Source organism: Mycteria americana, chromosome 2 (genome assembly GCF_035582795.1).
Source record: "Mycteria americana isolate JAX WOST 10 ecotype Jacksonville Zoo and Gardens chromosome 2, USCA_MyAme_1.0, whole genome shotgun sequence".
Taxonomy (NCBI): Eukaryota; Metazoa; Chordata; class Aves; order Ciconiiformes; family Ciconiidae; genus Mycteria; species Mycteria americana.
The window spans coordinates 137,312,107-137,334,735 of record NC_134366.1 but is presented as its reverse complement, the minus strand read 5'-3'; the positions used below and the strand labels follow the sequence as shown (position 1 = coordinate 137,334,735).

At 36.4% G+C, this 22,629-nt stretch overlaps 1 protein-coding gene and 1 long non-coding RNA gene across 3 annotated transcripts in view; one reads left to right on the top strand and one right to left on the bottom strand.

Moving 5' to 3' along the window:
• Nucleotides 1-22,629, bottom strand: part of LOC142406190 (uncharacterized) — a 213,550-nt gene that overhangs the window by 89,437 nt on the left and 101,484 nt on the right. The window lies entirely within an intron of this gene.
• ARFGEF1 (ARF guanine nucleotide exchange factor 1) overlaps nt 1-22,629 on the top strand; it is a 100,748-nt gene that overhangs the window by 74,986 nt on the left and 3,133 nt on the right. Inside the window, exons 21-37 of the mRNA XM_075494765.1 lie at nt 432-590; nt 974-1,124; nt 4,775-4,865; nt 6,047-6,087; nt 6,198-6,367; nt 7,007-7,158; nt 7,320-7,492; nt 8,491-8,651; nt 9,172-9,302; nt 10,872-11,001; nt 12,025-12,160; nt 12,248-12,386; nt 17,367-17,436; nt 19,762-19,891; nt 20,745-20,884; nt 21,258-21,426; nt 22,382-22,520. Coding sequence (XP_075350880.1) covers nt 432-590; nt 974-1,124; nt 4,775-4,865; nt 6,047-6,087; nt 6,198-6,367; nt 7,007-7,158; nt 7,320-7,492; nt 8,491-8,651; nt 9,172-9,302; nt 10,872-11,001; nt 12,025-12,160; nt 12,248-12,386; nt 17,367-17,436; nt 19,762-19,891; nt 20,745-20,884; nt 21,258-21,426; nt 22,382-22,520 — 2,282 coding nt within the window. The remainder of the gene's footprint in view (nt 1-431; nt 591-973; nt 1,125-4,774; nt 4,866-6,046; nt 6,088-6,197; nt 6,368-7,006; nt 7,159-7,319; nt 7,493-8,490; nt 8,652-9,171; nt 9,303-10,871; nt 11,002-12,024; nt 12,161-12,247; nt 12,387-17,366; nt 17,437-19,761; nt 19,892-20,744; nt 20,885-21,257; nt 21,427-22,381; nt 22,521-22,629) is intronic.

The following is a 22,629-nucleotide window of genomic DNA, read 5'->3' as shown; positions in this document are numbered from 1 at the left end:
GATTCTGTTGCCAAAAAAATCCTACAACTTGAGAGAGTCTGCTAAGGCAGCATTTTCAGAGTAGGTCTAGGTATAGTACAAGAATATTAAAAGCTTAACTAAGAAGTCACATTTCTTCTGAAACAGCATCCTGTTTCCCAAAAAAAGCCCCCCAAAAATCCCAAAAGACCAAACCCAGAAACCTAACAACAACCTATGTGTTCTATGCTGTCAGACATTACACTTCATGTTCCTGAATAGAGGGAGCCTGATTTTATCCCACAGCTTACTACAGAAGAACGTGAGATATTTTCACTATGTAGAATGCTTTGGAAATTCAGTTCTAGGAGGAGAAAGGTAAACAATATAGTTGCTGAAATCACACAGATTGTACTAAGAACAAGAAACTGAGAAAATACTTACAAGACAATTTTTTTTTCTCCCGTTTGTAGCTTGAAAGAGATGCCTATGTCCAAGCATTAGCAAGATTTACGTTACTTACAGTGAGTTCTGGTATTACTGAAATGAAGCAGAAGAATATTGATACAATTAAAACTCTCATCACGGTGGCTCATACAGATGGAAACTATTTAGGAAATTCCTGGCATGAGGTACAAGAGTTATTTGTACTTAAACTGTAAGAAAGCGCGTGTACTGATTTTGAACACAGTAGTGTGCTTGTTTGTGCATAAATACAGTGGTTTTTACATAAGTGCCAAGTATATACTTTTGTACATACATTATGTAGAATTGTACATTATGCAGCCAATTAAAGTAGAAAAACATGTCCAAGTGAGAAATAAAATTGAGAGACTAATCCAATAGTACTTAAATTAATACTCGTTTTAGACAGAAGAACAGAAATACTTGTCTGACCTTGAGTGTTTAGAATTTTTTTCTTCTAAAGATCCGCCTGAAGCTTTTTATTTATTTTATATTTTACTATTTCAAACTGCTTTTTGTTGATAAACAACTTCTTTATTCTCTGGAATAGATTCTGAAATGCATCAGTCAACTTGAACTGGCACAGTTAATAGGAACTGGAGTAAAACCTCGCTACATCTCAGGGACAGTGCGTGGCAGGGAAGGTTCTTTTACTGGAACAAAAGATCAGGCACCCGATGAATTTGTGGGGCTGGGACTGGGTAAGTAATGCAGATAAAGTATTTCATTTAACTGGCTTTGTTCAGACAGATATTAACATTTGTCCCTTGTTTTCATTATTGTTGACTGTGAGGTTTGGAGACAAGACCATGAAGTACTTCTTGTAAAACTGTCTTAGGCTTTGAATAGACCTATTCCTATTTCTGGAATATTTGTTTTGCTCTGTTAAGTATTATCGCTAGGATGGGAGAGTGGGAAATGTAAGAAAATGATACATTATTCATTTCTATTAAAATATAGCTGACCAAGTAAGAATGGATTGCTTGGTATGGCTGATGGTATGACCAGATTTAGTAATATTGCAACGTTAGTGCACCAAGTATTTTACCAAACAGGCAAGTTAGTATGTGTAGGTTAAGCATCTTGTTATGAAACTTTACGAGAAATACAGAGTATTCAAACCAAGTGGGAGATTAGTTTAGCTTAAATTCTGAAGTTCCGTTTCCTCCTCTTTCAGTTACTTTGGTACTGAGTAAGTACCTTTTTTAGGTTGGCCTGAGAGCCAAAATTTACTCCATAAATGAGATGTTGCTTCCTATCCTCCTAGAAAAGTACACCAGTCTTACCTTAAATTATCTTAAAAAGGTTGACACCCCCCCCCCCCCCCCCCCCCCCCATAGGAACACAGTTAAAGACATACAGGTGTAGGGTATTAGGAAACTATGGAAGTGTCAAGGAAGTATATATAACTCCATTTGACTGCTAGAAAGTTTCAATTTTACTATGATGCTCAGTGTCTCCTGCCTTTTTTCCTAGTTTCCCTGATCTTAGCCCTCAGCTAGTCTTAATCGTCTGGCTTTGTGTTCTGCTCAGACGGTTTTTCTTATTCTGCAGTCAGTCCTTTTCTTTCCATTGTGCTCTCTTTTGGCGTGCCTCTATGTACTCCCCTCACCTTGCCAAGAGTTGCTGAAGGGAAACCTTATGCCTGGAAATTAATGCGTCTGCCAACATCTCGTATACTGAGCTTCTTCCTGCCCTTCTAATATGCATCCTCCAGTTTAGTGTTCCCCGATGACCTATGCAACTTTGCTGTTTCCAAACACTGGCAGTTTCTCTACGCTGAAGTTACTGGCCTTTAAAAATTTGGAGTCCTAATAGATCAAGAATGTAAACTGTAGTCAGGTGTCTCTAAATCATACTTCCTAGTTGTTGGTGTAGATCCAGCTTGTAAAGACTTTTTTCCCCCTCTGTGAACTACATTTCTAAGGAAAATAGTCTATGCCCAAATGCATAAAATGTTTTTCTCTGAATCGCATTTCTGGAATCCTTGTTACATATGCACATATGGAAACTTAACCATTTTCTTTTTTTTTTTTCCTTTTTTTCTTTTTTATCTTTTTTCTTTTCTTATTTCTTTTTTATTTTTATTTTTTCTCTTCTTTTTCTCCTTTTCCTTCCTCTTTTCCTTCCTCTTTTCCTTCCTCTTTTCCTTCCTCTTTTCCTTCCTCTTTTCCTTCCTCTTTTCCTTCCTCTTTTCCTTCTTTTTTTTCATAATATCACTTCAGTCTTACAGGAAAATGCCTAACTCAAAGGAATTTGGTTTTCTTGCACTTAGGGGCTGTTAGGACATAATCATTTTCTCAACTGTTTTAGTTTTTTCACTCTTCTCCACAAATCCTGTATTGCAGATACTTTAATTTTCTTTCTATGATCACTCTGAAGTATTCTTTGGAACTATGGCTTTTGAGCAACCTTCCTATAAACCTAAATTCTTGTGAAGAACCCATAGTGCATATGTCCATATATACAGACACATATTTTACAGGAAAATAGTTATTTAATTAGTGTAAGTGAAGTTGCAGTCTGGTGACACAGAAGCTTCTTCTTTCAAACTTGCTTGCAAAATCAGACATGCATAAGCACCAGCATTCACTCTTCTTGCTGAAGTTAGAAGAGTGGTTTAAAAAAAAAAAAAAACAACAAACAAACAAAAAAAAAAAACCACCAAAACCAACCCCAGAAACCCCTTTGCTCATTTACTACCTGAACAAGGATTCAGGTGTGCACTCTTCAGGCATCTCTGTTTGAATGTCTTCATTACTCTTGCATTACCTTCCTGCTGTGGCCCTTTTTTGTTTTACTTGAAAATTCAAGGCATCACAAGCATGTGGGTTGTAAAAGTAAAGGAATAAGCATCTATTCCTTTGCTTCTTTGGTAGGAATGTTGTGTTACTTGGAGTTGTAACTGTGCAGTTCAGCTGTCTTCTACTCTAGTTTCTATTCACAAAGTTGGAAGACACAACCTGCTGCTGCGAGTAGGTCGTAGGCAAACAGAAGTCCTCTTTGGACAATGGGAATCTGAGGAATCAGTTTTTCATAAAGGAGAATTATATAGGTGACTCTGTGTTTCATTGTGAGAGATTTCATAACTGTTGGAATATAGATTTTCCAGCACTGATTATAAATCCTACAATAATAAGGAATTCTCACGTAAACTGGCAGGGTTGGTTAGGGTTACCTAACACACTTCACACAGCTGCTCGTTTGATCTGTTTCTTAGCTGACACATTACCAAGATTCAACCTAATTGATACTGGCAGCTTGTGTGCTTACAAGAGAAGCCTTGATCAAACCCAACAGTATTGTAAGTTGCTGAAATACTAGTATAAGGTTATGTATGTATGCATGTATGTACAGAAAGGTTACTCCATAAATGCCCTAGAAAAATACTTCAGATGGGTCAGTTTATCTAGATTTGACAGCCAGTCATCTCCAGCCACCTCCAAGTGTGGAGCACAGCAAGACTCAGAGGCAGACGTTTGGGAGGCAGTCTGAAACACGAGAACTTCTCATCTCTTCAAAGCTCTGAGAACAGAACTGCTGGCCGCCTTTGTCTTCTGTTCTCTTCTATCTTTCTGATAGGCTGCCTAAGAAAGAAAACCCTAAATATGGGATAGGTGGAATTACCCAGAATGGTTGTAAGATTCCTGCTCTTTTTTTGATGGGGGGTGGAGGGGGGCTTTAAGATTGCCAGGAATTTCAGAAATTTGCTCACTGTGAAGTTAGCATTTTCTTAACATGAGCTTTCCCAGGTGTGGGTTACAGTTTCTAGCCTCCAAAATAAATATTGCTATTTTTATTTAAAGATTTTTCTCACTATTGTTAGGTGATAATTTTGCTGTACTTGAGATGTAGCTTTAAGATGGAGTTTTGGTGGGAGCTCTTCTCTGTGAATGATTAAAAAGAAAACCTATCAGGATGGATTTACTTGCTTGCTGCTAATAAAGTGTGAAAAGTTCTCTGTGCGGTATTCTCTGTCATATGTTGTGTATTTCCAGTAGCAGAATTACCAAAGATCCATCGAAAGATGGAGAGAAAAAGGTGGTTCTTGTGCTTTTGAATTTTTTTCACTTGCATCTATTCATACAATTGTTCCAAATGTGGATGATTTTCTGGGACTAATATAGTTTATACATGGACAGAGAATCTAGAGAGTTAGGACTTAAACCAACATGCAGTTGTTCACTGAGATGCTCAGCTTATGCAAGGGAAATTAGTAATGTACTTCTCTTTTTTTTGTGAATTAAAAATATGTTTAATTATACTGGTAGTGGCACGACTTCTCTTCCTCTTTCTTCCCAGCCCTTTCTGTGTTATCTCTTACCCATTTTTCAAATTTTGTTCACTATAGTTGGTGGAAACGTGGATTGGAAGCAGATAGCAAGTATTCAGGAATCCATTGGTGAAACTAGCTCCCAAAGTGTTGTTGTTGCTGTAGACAGGTATTGTATTAAATTTGCTGTTGCCATCTCAAGCTTTTTAAGCAATATTTGAATACCCTGTCCTAATAATAGGACATTATTAGTTTACCCCTACTTGGAAAAAACTACATAAATATTACCATATTAAAGTGCTTTTCAGTTTTGTGGGGTTTTTTCTTTTTTATGGAGCAGAAGTATTTTTACAAGAAGGAACAGAACAAAGATCAGGCAAGAAGCCTTTTTACTGGTAGAAAATTATTACAGGAGAGTTGCAGAATGAAGACTGCTGTACTGTCTTGTGAATCTTGATTCGCTATATATAGTAACATATAGGAAATCTCATTTTGCCTTAGTACAGGGAGCGTTATTGACAGACCCTTTTTCTCCTAAATGTAATTACTGACTCCCTGCTTTCCTCTAGGTTATGTAGATGTTGTCTGAAATTACCAAAATTATTATTCCAGTCTTCCTTTCTGTGAATCATATTTATCATAACTGGATTTGATCAGGCATAATACATATCATAAACATTCTGTTTATATCATAAAGTACTGATCAGACTGAGTGTTAATGGATCTTGCTCCCAGCATGTAAGAAATCAGAAAACATCATTTTCTTAATGGTTGTCAAAATTGACAGTCACAAAGGGGTATCATTCTCAAGGCTTACAAGCATTTTTGTGATTGAGCATAGGCAGCAAGATCGATGTCAGTTCCGTGAAAGTTGCCTTGCAGTAACATCACGTCAAGTGAACTGGAGGCCTAATGTCAAACACGTAATAGCTCTTTAGGTTTGCAGTATTTCTCCCCACTTTGTAATGGGAAGTGTTTGAAGTATCTATTTGTCATGGCAAATAGGAATTGTGCACTCTGGAAAAGTTTGACTTCTGTATTTGGAACAGGGCTGAATAGTTTATAAACTACTGACATTATTCATCAGTCACTGTCAATGAGCAGGATAGTATTAGAAACAATGTTCACCTCCCAGTTTCAACGCATGCTTATGGGAGTTAAGTATTAGAAATAATTGAAATATTTCTGATTTTATTTTCAAAGCTCAGTATTTTTCCACAATTACTAATTGTTTTTAATAAATAAAAGTAGTCAGGGGGTGTCTCTATATATTTTTTAAAAATCTTGAATATATGTTTAATGGATGCTTTTTTAAGAAATTGTAACAATGTTTTAAACTGCACTTTACAGAATATTTACGGGATCTACAAGGTTGGATGGAAATGCTATTGGTAGGTTTTATCCCCCCCATCCCCCCACCCCCTCCCACCCCCCCAACTACAAAGCAGCTTTGTCTTAAACCTTGGAAAAATACTGCATAAAATCTATGGTCATTTAACAGTGGATTTCGTTCGCTGGCTTTGTGCTGTATCTATGGATGAACTGCTGTCTGCTACCCACCCTCGAATGTTTAGTCTGCAGAAGATAGTAGAGATTTCTTACTACAACATGGGCCGGATAAGGCTACAGTGGTCTAGAATCTGGGAAGTTATTGGAGATCATTTTAATAAGGTATCCCTGTTAATGATTATACTGCATACTCCTTGAATTATCGATACAAATAAAGTTTATTTAGAGATTTGTTGGAAAAGCATGTGCTCATCTGAATTATACTGTTTTTTCTGTCCTTCTGTATAAGTAGCTTGAAACACAACAAAAATTGTGAGGCTGGAAAGGCCTGTGAGAAGGCAGAGGTACACAATAAAATAAATGTAAAAGCAGGAGTATACATTATTTATCAGGACCTGGGTCTAGAACTAGCTGCCTTTAGTTACGTGTTCTAATTTTTGAGGCTGTTTTAAGAAGCTTGGGATAAGAGGTTGTTTTCTGTTCAAGTCTAAATTGACTGTTTATCAGGTGAATGTTTGACATGCGTTTTTAGTACAGCTTATTGAAGTTTTTCTAGACAGCTTATTTTTAGAAAGTTTTAAATGCTAGGATGCATAATGTAGAAAATAGCTGGAATTGGTTAGGGATTATTGGGATTATTGAATTGCATTAACAGTGTGGTTTATGGAATTGGCTACTGTTTAATTTTGTTAATTTTTCAGTACTGCTTAGTTCTCCGTTACCGAATGTAAAAGCAGCTTGGGCTGAATCCATAAGAATTCTGATGCAAGCTCACTATGTGTTTCTATTCTGCATTATCAGGTTGGCTGCAATCCCAATGAAGATGTAGCTATTTTTGCAGTAGACTCATTAAGGCAATTATCAATGAAGTTCTTAGAAAAAGGAGAACTTGCGAATTTCCGATTCCAGAAGGACTTCCTAAGACCGTTTGAACATATCATGAAGAGAAACAGGTAATAACATACAATTAACTGAATTGCCTGGGATCATAAGCACCAACTTTTGCAATTAATGTTTCAGATTGCTTTTGTAAAATCAGTTGCTAGAGAATTATGCTATTGTAATTGATCGTGTAATTTAGTTTAAACAATTATTGTTTATTATCTTAATTTAGGTCTCCTACTATTCGAGATATGGTTGTACGGTGTATTGCACAGATGGTAAATTCCCAGGCTGCTAACATTCGTTCTGGCTGGAAAAACATTTTTTCAGTATTTCATCTGGCAGCCTCAGATCAGGATGAAAGTATAGTGGAACTTGCATTCCAGACTACAGGACACATTGTCAGTGAGTATTGATGATATTCAGACATCATGAAAGTATATGTGACTCCAGAGACTGAGAAGCTTTATTTATCTGTTGGCTCTACAGCCTGCATAGTAAAGCTTGCTTCATGCTTTAGAACCAATGTTTTACGCTCTTCAACTAATCGTCTGGGAAAATACTTACGAAAATAATTCAGTAAGATGATAGTTATCTGTCTTCCTTTATGCCTTTAAAAAAAAAAAATTATCTGTTTGTAGCATTCTGTAGTAAAACAAGTCGAGCCTTAGGTAATTTTACTTAATGTGTACATTTTCATTTAAGTGAAGAATTTTATATTTTTTTCCACCCAGAAAAAAAATTGTGCTGTTATTTTACTATTATGTTGTTTGCTTATCTTTTTCCTTGTTTCTGAATTGTGCTTGTCTATGGCCCTGTTCAAGAGAAAGTGCTGCACTAGGTGGCACTATTTTTTTTTTTTCTTTTTTCTTTCCATTCTAATCTAGATCTCAGGCTTTAAGTGCCATCAGAGATCTCTTTATTCTGTCTCAACCTCTGCAAGTTCCTAAAACTTTTGCAGTATTGATGAAGAATGTTTTTTTCCTCAAAAGTGACTATTTAAAATCAAGGCAACAGGACCATATTGCTGAGGGAAGTCCTTTTGTAGATGTAACTCCATGCTTTATGTAGCCCTCTTAAGCTCTCATCACACAGATTAGTGTTAAGCAGTAAGCCTATTGCTCTGTTCTTGCTTAACTGTTAAATTTCCCTCATTTAGACTAGATGCTATCTTGATTTATTTTAGACACTTATTTACTGTCAAAATAGAATGCCCTCTAGGTGATTTTTTTGTTGTTGTTGAGCACTCTTTTTTTTTTTTTAGTTTTTATTACTACACAAGCATTTGACAGCACCAATCGATGAACCAGTCTCTCATGACTTCTGTTACAATCAGTTCATATTAGAATTAATAGATTTTAAAGCATGACACTTTTTTTCTTCTGTTCACACTTTTCTCCCAGCAATTGTGTTTGAGAAACACTTCCCAGCAACCATAGATTCTTTCCAGGATGCAGTAAAGTGCTTGTCTGAGTTTGCCTGCAATGCAGCATTTCCAGATACCAGTATGGAAGCAATCCGCCTCATTCGCCACTGTGCAAAATATGTATCTGATAGACCTCAGGTATAGTCTGTACTAAGTAAATTGTAAGTGTTTTAATCAACAGTGCTTTTATAAAGAAAAAAATACTCATGCTAACCTTATTGGCTTCCCTTCAAGTTTCAGAGATTAATGAGAAATGTACTTTATTGAGAAGCAATAGGAGTATAGGATCTGCTCTCTACTGAGAAACGTTGTGAAGAATGGATAATGGCATAAGCAAAAATGTTTTATATCCTCAAAATGTTATGGTAGATCCTCACTTTCAGTGCTGTCTCTATAAAAAGGGAGTAAGAGACTCAGACTGAACTGCAAGCAAAAACTGATGCTTGAATGTATCATCTCATTTTTTTAGTTTATTTTTCATAATGTACTGAGCATTACTTGGAAAAATACTTCAGCTTCTCAGTATTATTATTTTGATTGCCAGCTCACCTGAGGTATCAGGGTGTAATACTATACAGCAGAGATTGTTATTTACAGTCCAAATTGTGTTTTATTTTGAAGAATCTAACTCTGTATAACCCTGTGTTTTCTTCTAAAGGCATTCAAGGAATACACAAGTGATGATATGAATGTAGCTCCTGAAGACAGAGTGTGGGTGCGAGGGTGGTTCCCAATTCTGTTTGAGTTGTCCTGTATCATCAATAGATGCAAATTAGATGTAAGAACCAGGTAACAATCAGTATTTGTAATTCAAATTTTGAAAGGCTTGCATTACACTTTTAAAATAGAAACAACTCTCTTAGTAAACATAACTGTTGTAAAATGACTTATGTATTTAATTTAGGTGATATCACTGTGGGAACACCAGACTTGTTTTTAAAAACACCTTTTAAATAGATGCTGGAATGTCAAAATTAAGTCTGTGTTCTTTACATATGAAATTTTTATCTTCCGTTATAATAAATAATGAAGTTACGTGGTTGTGATTGCATTATGTTAAATGGGTAAGTATTACATTTCCTTAAAGTTAAATATTCAAATAGTGCCTGTTTAGGATGAATAGCCATGAAATCACAAAGATAAGAACTATTTAAATAGTTCATTGGAAAATAAATTAAAGTTTAAGGAAATTAAAATATAGTGACTGTTTTCCGTTTATTATAGAACCTGTAAACTATTTAAAACAGCTCAGCTCAACTTAACAGTCAGATGTGACGGAGGCAGTTTATGCATAGAACACAGTAAAATGTAAAAGTCAGCTTTTAACTTTCCTAACATGTAACAAGTAAGCATTATTTTAACGTGGAAGGTCAACTATAAATCGTCAATATGCATTAAATCCCCCCCCCTTTTTTTTTACATAAGGTATCACACTGGATTAATATCCAAATCTGTATTTTTCCAGTGGCAATACTGATCCTCTCTATTCATTAGTAAATATAAATGTATTATGTTTGATTCCATGATGTATGCCCCTGTTACTCCATTTTAGTGATTTGTCATAGTTGACTTGGGTAAGCCTCGTGTCACATTTCCATTTTTGCTCCCTTTAAAACAAATGTAAAATGCTCCATGCAATGAGTAGGTTTTGTTTTTAGTGAACTCCAACAGCAAAATTCTGTTGGAATCTTTTTTTGGCTCTAATTAAAACTCATGACCCCAGTCCTGCCAGCCTTCCTGTGTCTTGCCCATCATACTTAATACTTACTTTGAGGATTTTAAAACTGGTTTTATACCATGATTCATTAACTGGTTGAGGATTGCAGAAACAGTTGAAAAAGCAAAGCTGTACTCTGATTTCATGTAAAACCTGCTTATTTTCTTTGAATATGGCTTTTCCCTTAAAAGTGTATTCTCTTGCAGTTCTGATGCTAAATATGAGAGGTTGTATACAAATCATTTTAAATTTATACATCTACATACGAACTGTGCATCTGGACTCCCATTATAGCTGGTGAAGATTAATACTCATTTCTAGACCTCTGTATTTCTTACCTGGAGATACTTGTTCCTTTATTTTTGTGGTCCTCCGTAAAGAAATTGTTTTCCTATTTTAATTTGAAGTTACTACAGTTCTCAAAAGTATTTTCTGGCAGTTGCCTGTGACTTTTAAGTGGTTTTTAAACAAGCTGATTTTCTACTTAGTTTTAGTATACTAGTGTGACTGGTCCAGATCAGATCAGTGTATAATGTTTTTAACAGTATTTGAGCGTGTTATTGCTGTTGCAGTTGGACATATTTGGTCTAGTGTGTGTCTTTTTGTAGCTCTTAATATATATTGTTCTTTCTTCATTTCAGGGGCTTAACAGTAATGTTTGAAATAATGAAGACATACGGCCATACTTACGAAAAACACTGGTGGCAAGATTTATTTCGGATTGTCTTCAGGATATTTGATAACATGAAACTGCCAGAACAGCAGACTGAGGTGAAAAAAGTGGGGGAAGATAATTTACATGAGATAAACAGTAGAAAACCTGATTAGTAATATAGCGTATCACGTAATGTAAGGCAAACCTCAAAACTTCCATGATTGACCTGTGGTTCTAGTAGCCTTATTTTGTTTTATTAGCATTCTGTTGGAGGTATTGTCACTTTTCTCTTTTTTTTTTTAAACCATGTCTGTAAAAGGCCTAGTAGTTTATGAACAATAGAAGAATAGCATAAAATGCAACATATGTAGGGATTGTAAGAACTGCAGCTTTTACACGTCTGGAATCTGAGGCACACATCATTTCATGGCAATGTGCTCAATGGAATGAGACTTGTAATCAGCAGTGAAGTCACAATTAGGTTCTTCTAATTCAAAACTTTTTGATGACTAGAGGGGAAAAAAAAACCCAAACAAAACCAACAAAAACCCCAAAAAGCCAGCACTGTGCTTTCACTGCACCCATTTGACCAGCCAAACAGGTTTTTGCCTGCCAAACCAGGACCAGGTACTGTCCTGACAAGGAATTGAAACAGAAATGGGCTTACTAATGTAAATTATGTGTAAATTATTAATATTAGAAGTTTGATCAGAATTGTCAACTGTTTGGGAGGCTCTGTCTGACTATTTGTAGAAGGACATGTCTCACTTTCTAAATTTTTATTCCCTGGAAAATATTTAGAAGAAACACAGAAAACTTAGCTTGGTGTCAAACTGCTGAGCTAGGGTTAGATACTGAAGTCAAACTCAGTATCTCATGATGGTAAGTGCTTGTCAGTCCTACAACCTGGTCTCCAAGAATAGTTGTTTGTCTGTTTCTGTATTTTTTTAAACCTGCTAGTTAGCAAAGCAAAAGCTGGGGCTCCAAGTTTTGGGGGTTTTGAGATATAGAAAGGAATTGCATGCCACTATAAAGCAATTCAAATTGAGTAAATACATATATCCATCTGCTTGCAGGGATGTGTATCCTAAAAGTTTCACCTTAAACAAAGTTGTGACTTTTTTTTTCCCTCCTCCTAGAAAGCTGAATGGATGACAACTACTTGCAACCATGCACTTTATGCAATATGTGATGTATTCACACAGTATTTAGAAGTACTTAGTGATGTTCTTTTGGATGATATATTTGCACAGCTGTACTGGTGTGTGCAGCAAGGTAGGACTGTACCAAATTACATTAAACAATGTTAACATTTTACTATGTTGAATGTGAGTAAACAAATGTACTGTTTGTCTTTTCCAGACAATGAACAACTGGCACGGTCTGGTACAAACTGTTTGGAGAATGTTGTCATCCTAAATGGTGAAAAGTTTACCCTAGAAATCTGGGATAAAACTTGTACTTGCATGCTGGATATTTTCAAAACTACAATTCCTCATGCGTAAGATGGCTGTTTATATTTATACTTTGTAAAATAGTTTATGTAGGTGACTTGCTGATTTCAAACTGTTAGATATCTAATAGGTGGGGGTGAACAAAAAGTTGTTATGTGTGGACTAAATAGAAGCAGACTTTGTTGGAACATAATGATAAATTAGATGCTGGGGGCTAGATATACTACTTGTGTGTTGTAAATGATAAACTGTTAAAAACTAGAAATACCATATGGGAGATAAGCAAACAAAAAAAACAAACAAAAAAAGCCCCAAAACTGTGACTTGATTCAGTTTTAAAATGTTGGATCTTTTAAGAAGTACTGTAGGATTTTTTTTTTTTTTGGTCGTTTTCTTTTTGTAATAGAAGAATGCTATTGATGGGTAGACTTGGCAATTTGTAATTACATGTGAAGCTTTTTCCACAAAATACTAAAATACTGCAAGTCTTACAGATTTAAGTCTCTGTCGTTGATGGTTAACTTTCATCATATGTTTCTATGAATCCTAATCGTCTAATGAAAATTATTGTGCATATTTGGTAACTGTCTTTCCCTTAGAGTTATAACTCTATGTGAAGTTTCTTGAAACAAGGCTGTACTATTCTGAGTAGTATGTTATATATATACATGATAGAGCAGAATAACAAGAAATTGCATCCAGCATTATACCAAAGATGAGGGTTTTTTTCCCCTACCCTGCCAACACTGAGGTGAAACACTACTTGTTTTCAAATCTGGTAGTCTTAATGTTGAACTGTTGTATTATTACTTGTCCTATGCCTGTTATTATTACTTGTCCTATGTCTGTCAACTAGTTCATAGCATTTGCTTCTGGGTATCACCTAGTTCAGGCCTGAAGAAAACTGAAGCAAAAGGGAACCTCCTGCACATCAGTCTTTTTAGAGTTATATATCAGATAGCACTGTAAGAGAGCTTCGTTCATGCTTAAAAGATAAGTTAATCCATCTGTCACTACCTCATCTACTTTTCTATGTGAGTAGGTATGAATTAATTGCATCCAAAAAATAATACTAAAATAAAGCTGAAACATCTGGCAGCTAGCAAGATATCTTTTTTTGCGTTTTGGTAACTGCCAAAAATAAAATTTGAAGCCAAATCTCTGGATTTAAAAGTCCAATTGAATTAGCCCTAACTTACTCTGCCCTGTACTTGGAAAGATTTTGAAGTGAATACTTGCTAGCAGAACATTTGCTTTGGTTTCCACATATGATCAAAACTTAGGTTTCTGGGTATTCTTACAGTTGAATATTAGAAACCCTTCTAGAGCAGCATTTTGGATATCTTAATATTTAGACACATTCAAAATACTCTTGTTGCCTTTAGGTATATCCAGTTTGAAATATGTGCATTATTCCCTTTGTTTATGGCACATCTACTTTTCAAATGGATTATTTTTCCTAGGAGAGTATCTGACTCCTTCCATAGATTTCCATTCTTTACTGCCCATCTCTTTTTTTTTTTTTTTTTTTTAATCTTTCTATGCCTTCTTTGAGAACTTCATTATATTATTCCTTCTTATATTTCTGGGAGGTTCCCAACTTTTGCAGGATAAAGTAAATCTTACTTGGATTTTATATGTGAATAATCCCTTGAGTATATGTAATCAGTCTCCTTTCCCATGGTGAAAGTATGCCTGCTCTTTTCCAAACAACTGTTGGGTGACACAGAACTGCTCAAAACAGTTTTTTCAGTTTGACCATATTTAATTAAAGCTGAAGCTTTTTAGATGGGTAAGAAAAAATTATGATAACAATATACAGGTATTTGTTCATATTTTTAATGGAGACTTTGTACTCATTTTTTTTCTTTCTCTTTCTGAGCCCTAGGAGGATACTTCTTTCTCCTCCTGTGCAGCTCCTTTTTTTCCTCTCTTTTTATGGGATCTGGTTCTTTTTCTGTGTCTCCTGATTTGGCTGGCATTTCATATTTGTATTTCTTAGTCCCTCTATTAGTCTTATTTTTGCGGTGGAGCTTTTCCTGCCCCCCCGCCTTAATTTTTTTTTTTTGACAACACAGTTTTAATATCCAGCTTGTTGTGGAGGCTGCCCCAGTACTTAGAGAAGGTGGCAAATGCTCCTTTTACCTTTATTTTCCTATGTCTGGAAGTAACACAGTAGTTAATGTTGAAATGAAGACAGAGACAAATCGCACAGTGGTATAATATGAAAGTTTTATGAGCAAGTGCTTTATTGCTGATTGCCTTGAAATAGTCAGATGCTATGAATCTCTGGAGTGTAAAGTATCTTCTGGCAGAGGTTTTTACTAATCTGATCAGGTAGGATTACATGTGTTCTTTTTTAGCGTTCATATAAAACATCTTCCAGGTATTGTGTAACTTCTTCAATTTAAGAGTTGCAGCATTGGCTGCAGGAGTTCTTAGTTGCAGTACTAGCCTCTGCTGGTTCTTGGCAAGTTACTGTTTTGCAAAGAGAGATGACCATATTATTTCCTTGTTTGGAAAACTTCGTACAAGAATACTTACTCAACTACCAATTTCAGCAAGGATCCCTTACTGAAAGCCCAGTCTGTACTCCTGCCAAGTTTCCACAAAGTCATTGAGGTGTTGGTAGCTGAAGATACTAACACGGAATCACACAGAATGGCTGAGGTTGGAAGGGGCTCTGGAGGTTGTCTGGTCCAATCCCCCTTCTCAAGCATGGCCAACCAGAGCAGTTTCCCCAGGACCATGTCCTGGCTTTTGAATATCTCCAAGGAGGGAAGCTCCACAGTCTCCCTGGGCAACCTGTGCCAGTGCTCGGTCACCCTCACAGTGAAAAAGTGTCTCCTGATGTTCAGAGGGAACCTCCTATGTATCAGTTTTTTCCCGTTGGCTCTGGTGCTGTCACTGGACACCACTGAAAAGAGCCTGGCTCCGTCCTCTTTGCATCCTCCCTTCAGGTATTTATATACATTGATGAACAGGCTGAACAGTCCCAGCTCTCTCAGCCTTTCCTCATAGGAGAGATGCTCCAGTCCCTTAATCATTTTTGTGGCCCTTTGCTGGACTCTCTCCAGTATGTCCGTGTCTCTCTTGTACGGGGGAGTCCAGGACTGAACACAGTGCCGAGTAGAGGGGCAGGATCACCTCCCTCCACTGCTGGCAACTCTCCTAATGCAGCCCAGGATACCATTTGCTTTCTCTGCAGCAAGGGCACGTGGCTGGGTCATGTCCAACCTGGTGTCCACCAGGACCCCCAGGGCCTTCTCTGCCAAGCTGCTTTCCAGCTGGGTCATCCCCAGCCTGTGCTGGTGCCTGGGGGTGTTCCTCTCCAGGTGAAGAACTTTGCACTTCCCCTTGTTGAACTGTATGAGGTTCCCATCATCCCCTTTCTCCAGCCTGTCGAGGTCCCTCTGGGTGGCAGCACAACCTCTGGTGTATCAGCCACTCCTCCCAGTTTTGTGTCATCAGCAAACTTGCTGAGGGTCCACTCTGCCCCATCATCCAGATCATTAATGAAGATGTTGAACAGAATTGGACCCAGTATTGACCCCTGGGGTACACCGCTAGTTAGTGGCCTCTAACTAGACTTTATGCCCCTGATCCACCACCCCCCTCTTGGCTCGGCTGTTCAGCCAGTTTTCAATCCACCTCACTGTTTGCTCATCCAGCCCATACTTTTTTAGCTCATTTTAATAGTTTCCTTGATTCTTCTTTTTATTTAACTTCTTTTTATAACTCTTTTTTTTAATCGAAATTTTCTGAAGCTTCATGAGAGCAAGTCTTGACTCGCTGGCGCTGAGAAAGCCAGGGTAAATGCCCTCTTGTTTTTGGGAAATTCAAGAGTTAGAATTGGTTCCTTGCACAAATTACAATGATCTGGCCTCTACTGGGTCATAATGGCTCATTATTCCAGTACCTCCTTTGGCAGATGGAAGTTTAAGACTTTATAACCCGAACTAAATTATGCTGTATTTAACAACCTCTAATCCAGAATAATCTGCAATTTGTGTCCTGGTAGCTTTCAAGAATCAATTCAGTTCTCTTATCTACTTTATTTGTTGTCTCATTCCATGCCTCAAGAATTTATGTTTTCTTGTCTCTGATTTGTCTTTTTAGTTATATGGTCTTTAATTGTATGGAGATCAGTGATAATTTAGGATCCTTAATACAGTGGGAAAGATCTCAGTTAGGATACGCAGGCACAAATGTCCATCAAGCGTTGCCTCACACAGATTGAGGCTAAATAGTTTGAGATCTTAACAATGACAAATAACCTTAATCTTACTTTGTAGCAATAGATTTGATAGAACGAGATGATGGACCACTTAGGTCGTTTAATCCAATTTCCCTCGATTCTTGGCAGGCACAGACAGCCTCAATAAGTTTCAATTAATGTAGAAATTTTTTAGTGCTTAAGGTGAAGATCCCCAAGACAGCAACATGCTATAGGAGGACAGCAGGGGAAGAGGTCAGAAGTATTGTCAGTGACTTGGTACCTCGTAACAGCAATGAATCCTAGGTGGAAGCATTGAATCCTAGGTGGAAATAGAACCACAATGCTGGAACATATCCCAAACAGAGAATGCAAAACATCTCCAGATGTTCATGCTGATTTGTCCTGGGGTAGATTCATTCCTTATTCCAGGTAGAGCTTAAGGTAGTGTGAGAGAACAAGGCCCACTAATGGCACTAGAGCACTGCCTAAAGCCAAATCCAGTATTTCTGAGAACAATTAATCCACCTCCACATATTCCAGTTGTCTGTCCAAGGCAATTGGCAGAAACATTGAAGTTCAAAAAACACAATACTTAAATTTTTCAGTATCTGGGAAAGAAGAAAATGTATACTTAAAACTGAAATTAGTTCATTAATTTAGGGAAATATCTACATCCAACTCTTTTCATGTTTGGCTTCCATTAATTTAAATTAAACAAAACCCCCACCATATTGAAGTGGACTTTTTAGAATATCAGTTCTGATTTGTATTTCAAACTTAAATTTGGTACTGGTTTTGTGTTTTCAAGGCTGCTGACTTGGCGACCAGTCAGTGGGGAGTTTGGCTCTGGATCTCCCTCTGATGCAAAAGAAAAACTGGTAAGCTGCTGAAATAAAAAATATTTTAAAAGCTTGCAAGAGTTTGGTACAAATATGTTGTGATGTAGAATAAGTGAAAATTATACTTAGTTTAAACCCATTTTTCAATTTTGATGTACTTGAAAAAGTTTTTTCCAGATAAAGTGCTATTTAATGCTTAAAAATGGCACTTAAGAGAAGTATGTATTTGTTTGCAGCAAAGTTGGCTGTAGGTCGTTATCTGTGTATGTTTTAGGTAATGTCCTGTGTCTGGTAGGTCTCTGTAATACTGTACTTAGGGTTTGAGGAGTTTTCTGGCTTGGGGTGTGGTTTTTGTTTCATTTTGCTCAATATTCTCTTTGATACATTGGCTTGATGAGAAAATGCTGGAGGTGGAAAGATTGCCAGTTAGATTGACTTCTTTTTCCTTCAAATTTTCTCTGGTAATAAGAACTTAAATATCAGTGTTTAAAAGAGAAAATATGTATAACCATCAGATTTCTTAGCACTGATTGAATAAACTGATGTAAAACTTGGATTTGCCTACAAATGGCAGCCCTGTAGCTACTTTACTACTGATGAGAATTAGTTTAGCTTTTGGACATTCTCACAAGATTGCTGTATGAAGCTCTTTATAGAGTAATGAAGCATTTGATAAAAATTGTTCAAGTATATGGTCCCAAATAAGTTCTACTAAGAGAGACTGACTCCATTTATCTTTATGGAGTGTTAACATAAGTTACTTACAGTAGTGTAAATGTTTGTGATGGCCAGTTTTCATTATATGGGCATTTTACATCTGTGTGATTGAATGTGCTTGCTATATCTTGACTCATTTGTAGTGATTTGATGTATAAAATGTTTGATCAAAACGTTGGCTATGGTTTTGATCCAGTTATGTCAAATATAATAGCATGCAAAAATGGCAAATATATTCAATGTCTTATGAATGTCACTAATAAATTGAAAGATGTTTTCTCTTTGAAATTAGTTTAACATGAATGTTTTCAAAAATCTTTTTTGTCTTCAGTGTAAAAAGACACTTTACAACTTCAAAATTAACAGAACTTGTATAATAAATAGTGTTGAAGGAGATATATTTTGGATCCTTTCTTTTGGTAGGATAGAATTTTTGCAGGCTTTAGATATTTCTGTCTAATTTGTCTTCAGGTAGTTCAAATACAATGAAGTGTTCTACTATCTATAGACATAATATATGTTAAAAGTGTATTTATACTTAATAGAGATTAAAACCTTGGTTACTTACTGGTATGAGAAGTTGATGTGTTCTTTATAGGAACTGTATATGTAGATTTAAATCTTGCCAACACCACAATGCAGGGAATTAATGTGTAGTCTCTAGTGGCACTTACGGAACAAAGGCCAGTAGAAATGCTGGGTTCTTAAGAGGGACAGTAATCACTATATATAACTGCTTTGCAGTTAATGATAACATATTTTGTTATTAATTACATTAATTACACTTCCCTCTTTCAATGAATGCTTTGTGAAATGAAAACAGCAGGTATTACCACTGATTTTAATACTTCATATTCAACTGATCAAGAAGGAAGTTATTTATTAAAAAAATAAAACAAAACAAAAACCCAACAATTCATCTTCCAAAGTCATTGAGTTCTAGCTCACAAGATAACACAGTACAACGTGAAGAATCAGAACACATTGCAGAATTCTGCTGAAGCACCTCTGTGGCAAAAGGATTTTAGATCAGAGCATTTTCTTGATGTGCGTATATTCTCTTCCTTCATTTTACGGTGGTAAATTCCTGTAGCACCTACAAACATGTTAGTAGGAGTTTATAATTCAGAACATTCAAGGGAGTAAAGGCAAGTAAAAACTTTGATACCTCATATTGTTTGGACTTGTCATTTAAGAGCATATTCCCTTTTATAATGGGTGAAAATGTGAACACAAATTTCCACAGAAGCTATTAGAGGTTTTTATTGTAGATCAAGGTAGATACTGCATTTCCCAGTATCGGAAACCTGCAGCAAACCTCACACACTTAATCTGGTAAAAGTCAAACTAACTGTGGGCTGACATACTAAATGCTTGGATGGCATATAAAAAACCTATGTGCAAAATACTACTCATTGACGTCGCTGTGTAATTAAGTATTTGTTGTTTGTTAAATTTTCAGTTCTTAGTAGGTCATCTTTTTAGTACATCTTTCTCAAATGCTAGTATCAAATATGATGAAAGTGAATGAAAAAGTGCAGTGTTGAAACAGCAAACGTCTTAAGCTATGAAGTGCACAACACTATTGACAATTAGCTCGCAGAAGTTTTCTGTAAGTTTTTTTTTTTTTTTTGGCTTTCTTTTCAGGATACAATCTCACAGAAGTCAGTAGATATTCACGATTCTATTCAGCCTAGATCTTCAGATGGACGTCCATATCAACCCAGCGCAGGGTCCACAGTAGGTGAAGAAATGAGTAAAACCAGGCCAACAGCAAGTGCGTGTTTTGTAGTGATTTGGCGTTTTATATCTGTTAAGGGTAGTATTTAGCAGATGTTTGATATCTTTAGTTATAGCCCCAGCAATAACTTTAGAAACATGATGTGAAGAAAATTACATTGGTTAAATTTTTGTCTTCATGTAGTATGACGGAATTCTGTTGGACTCTTGTGGGTCCGCATTTTTGGCCTGTGCTTTAAAAATCCAGAGTTCAGCTGCTAACTTGCAGGCTTTTTACCCAAAGCAAAATATTAAAAATAGTACTCTCCTTATAATGGTATGTAAAGGAGTAAATTTTTTTTCTTAAGAGCAAAGTTCTTTCTGTGGAGAATGCAACAGAAGCAATAGCTGGGGGAAAAAAGTGTATTTAGACTGATTTGAAGAGAGTATATCAAACCCTTAAGATATGTGTGCAAAGTTGTGTTGGTGCTTAAAATGTTAATGTCTGGTGGTATTAGTACTTGCCACAAGTACAAACAAGCATCAGTGATACCAGCGCTATCCTAAGCCTTCTCTGCCTGCGGACAGTCTCAGTCTCTGGTTCTTGCCATTGCACTGATGCTAACAACAAGGTCACTAATTTTGGTGATTTTTAGGTGACATTGAATATTTGCCCAATATATGGCAGGCGCCTTTAAAGTTAGGAAATAATTTTTTAAAACCTGCCAATTGTTAACGTGGTGATCAGTCCTGGTTTTAGAAGAGTAATTCAGATGGGTGGATTTCAGGTTCAGTTTATGAATGTGCTTGAAGTTAAGCTGTTCTTCAACTTACCCCCAAAATAGCTCAAAAAAAAAAAAAGTATTGCAGTTCTTTAGTTAACAGCAATTTTCTTTTTCTTTCCTTGAAAGAATTTCCAGAACAGAAGTTATTTGCTGCTCTTTTGATCAAATGCGTTGTACAACTGGAACTCATTCAGACTATCGACAATATTGTGTTCTTCCCAGCAACTAGCAAAAAAGAGGATGCAGAGAATCTAGCAGCAGCACAAGTAAGTAGAACTGATAGGTATCTCTCTTTTAACAGCTTTTTCTGTAGTGGATAAAGTTTCATAAGCTCCTGTAACATCCTCTAATTTACAATTTTTAGAAGCACTTGAGAACTTCCAGCAGACTGTTGAGATCTCTTACATCTTGCATTAAATTGCATTTGCTGTGCTGGGGCAGCACACTGTGGAGATCAAAACATGTATTGTTCAAAGTGATTTATGTAACTGGGATGTGGATACAACTTTTAATACAGTTTTAAGTTTAAATACAAGTACAGATGAAAACAGCGTAGGATTGAGTTATCACAGGAGCTTGCTGAAGGCAATTGTGAATTTTTACTTGAAATATCTTTTTTTTTTTTTTCTTTTTTAATAGAGAGATGCAGTAGACTTCGATGTCCATGTGGATACACAAGATCAAGGGATGTATCGTTTTCTAACATCACAGCAGCTTTTCAAACTTCTTGATTGTCTGCTGGAATCTCACAGATTTGCTAAAGCATTTAATTCAAACAATGAACAAAGAACTGCTCTCTGGAAAGCAGGTGAGTCAGTCACCTTGGAGAAGTATTTTGCGAGAATGTGTTACTGTGCTTTGAATTGACCCAAAAATAGGTCAAAACTACTTTGATGCTGAATGTAAAATTGAATATCAGGCTGTAACATTATAACCCTAGAATCCCTAAGGGGAGGAGACCTCATCTGTGCAAGTGCAAATATCTTTTCGATTTCCTAAAATTTAAGGTTTCACTAGGTTACAGCTGCCAAGCTGATCCCTGGCTGTAGGTGTGAGTCCCATGCTTGGAAGCTGCAGGCATAAACCCCCAAAACTTGTTAGGGAGGTTGTTGTACCTACCAGCATATAAGTGAAATATATGTCATTTTCTGAAACAGATGGAAAATGGACTCTCTGTAGCATTGTGTTTAATCTATTCCTTGCACCGAAGTTAGCTATATTCATATTTTTAATGGCGAATGCATACTGTGAATATGCAGCAAGCTGTTTTGTGCATTGATATATGCATACACAGAACCACTTCAGCTTTAGTGAGGTAGTATTAATATTTCTGGGTACGCTTTTTGCTAGTGTGGACCTCCACTAGCAAACTGAGTTTAATTATGCAGTAACAGCTTTGGAAACAGTAGTATTGTAGACATTTTTATCAAAAACAAGCAATAAAACAGTATACACCATAGGTACATGACTGAGACAAAACGGTCCATTGTTCAGGTGGTTAGAATGCATTTTTATCATACACCCAGGTTTCACATCTACTTGGAAGCTTATATAGAAATGGGTGCCAAACACAATTATGGTGTATATACATAGATTAATTTTTAGCAGTACTCCATTGTACTAAATGTCATGAGAAATTAATTCCATAAGGCGGTTCTTCTAACTGTCTACCTGCAGAAGATGCTTAGAAGGAGAAGTGGGGGACTGTAAGGAAAAATGTCAGATGAAACAAAAATCTAAATGGATGCTTGGAATTTCTCTAGGTTTCAAAGGAAAATCAAAGCCTAATCTTCTGAAACAGGAGACTAGTAGTCTTGCCTGTGGGTTGCGCATTCTGTTCCGTATGTACATGGATGAAAGCCGTACCAGTGCATGGGAGGAAGTCCAGCAGAGACTACTGAAGTAAGGTCCATGTAGCTGAACCTGTGGATGTTACTTCTGATGTTGAACAATGTTTATTTTTATTTAAAAGGATAGACTTCCTCTGCAGTAAACTTCCTAGAGCTAACAC